The following is a 1,643-nucleotide window of genomic DNA, read 5'->3' on the forward strand; positions in this document are numbered from 1 at the left end:
AAGCAGTTGCAATTTCTGCTGAAATAAGATGCTTGTGTTCCTTTCTTGTGTTTATATGTATGAATTGTCTGTGAGAAATACGCACATATCAAGGAGATGCTTTTTCTTCTAAATAGTTAATGATCGCCTACAGGTACTCAAAATGGATTTTGGCTAGGCAAAATGTACCAAGTTATAGAAAGGAAAGGACAAGGGATTGAATCTAAGCGCCTTGCGTTCTGGTAGGCAATCGTCCAAAGGCATTCGAGGCCTTGTGGTTACATCACCTCTTTTCGTTGACCAGGTCTAACGTCCACCAACTCTACAATCATAAGCATCACTGCTATGGAGCACCGGTTAGGGTGACGCCCATTCCTCATCACTTGTCTCGACAGATGTCATAGTGGATGTCATGTGACATGGTCACCACCGGGATCGTGTACTGCATAACACGAGGCAGATAATACATGTCCCAATCACCAAGTCGGATATCGCTACTAATCATTTTTTGCATAGATGCAATATATCCACATAGGTGACTGCATCATACTGCCAAATCACGACTCTTGATTGTCAATCAGACCTGCATTCACATGAGCTGTAGTAAATTTGTTGACATTTTACATGGAAGTTATCGTTCTCGCCGTTTATGCAATTAATTGAAATTGCGGTGTACTACTTCTAAACTAATGAAGACCTAGTGAAGATGGTTGATTATTTCTTGTTTTAATCTACAGAACAAGGAGTTATGGGAGTAGGCTACCGAATTAGAGTTTTGTGTCAAACATTGCTGCCATTTGTAGACTTTGATGATTGTCGGGCTGTTTTTTGAGCGTGATCAGATACCTTGCTCCTGATCCCATTTGCTCTAAACCTTTGGCTCAAAACTGATCCCTCGCATGACATAATCAAATAGTGGCTTTTATTTACTCCTGTCGTCTTAGACGATTTACATCTCCTTTTAGAAAGATATCCCCAAATTGCTTTTCAGGTACTTGTTGACGAACTGGTAGCGAGATTGCGATCCTTTGAAAGTGCCAATCTTGAATGTCCTTACCCATGTAAATAATTTAATTTGTGAAGCCTAGAGAAGTACAAACATCTCCACTAGGAGTCAGAAAAGAGTGCGTCTCAAATCCACACCACGAAAACTGATCAGGATTTATCGCAAACTACGACTAGATTCATGTTGCGTTTTCTCAAAACTCAACGAAATCATACGATCTCTTAAAGCCTTCTTCACCAAATTAAGAAATTTGGTTTATGTAAACGTCGAGGAAAAAAGAGAAAGATGTCTAGGTGAGGGAAGTTAAGGTGAATAGAGAGACTGCAAACACGTCTTAGAGTCTCTTATTTAGATGCTTTGCCAATGAGACAAGGAATACGTAAAATATTTCGCGTTGCCAGGATAACTTGACTCCAGAACCACCTCCCTTCCTTCCTACATCCCTCTTTCATCCTGACCTTGCATTACATTGCTACTCTCTGTTCTTCTTAGCTTGTGATAAGGTTGCCGAGTCCGACGATTAAGCACAATTTTCCAATTGCCCGCCCCAATCTAAGCGTCTTCTCTCAGTCAGTCTGAGCTTCCATGTGACGTCTGCGTTGCCTCGAAAGAGTTATCCCCATACGGTTGTTTCTCAGTAAATTTTTACCACTCATCG

At 41.0% G+C, this 1,643-nt stretch overlaps 1 protein-coding gene across 1 annotated transcript in view; it reads left to right on the forward strand. All coding sequences in view use genetic code 11, as the record gives it.

The window, feature by feature from the left end:
- The window catches only part of EGR_10712 (hypothetical protein), a gene marked incomplete at both ends in the record, with an annotated part of 1,919 nt that extends 1,108 nt beyond the window's left edge, over positions 1 to 811 (forward strand). The window contains one exon of the mRNA XM_024499961.1: positions 717 to 811. Within this exon, the coding sequence (XP_024345621.1) occupies positions 717 to 811 (95 nt within the window). The remainder of the gene's footprint in view (positions 1 to 716) is intronic.
- Positions 812 to 1,643: the final 832 nt, after the last annotated feature.

Source organism: Echinococcus granulosus (assembly GCF_000524195.1).
Source record: "Echinococcus granulosus chromosome Unknown EG_S00257, whole genome shotgun sequence".
NCBI classification, from domain to species: Eukaryota; Metazoa; Platyhelminthes; class Cestoda; order Cyclophyllidea; family Taeniidae; genus Echinococcus; species Echinococcus granulosus.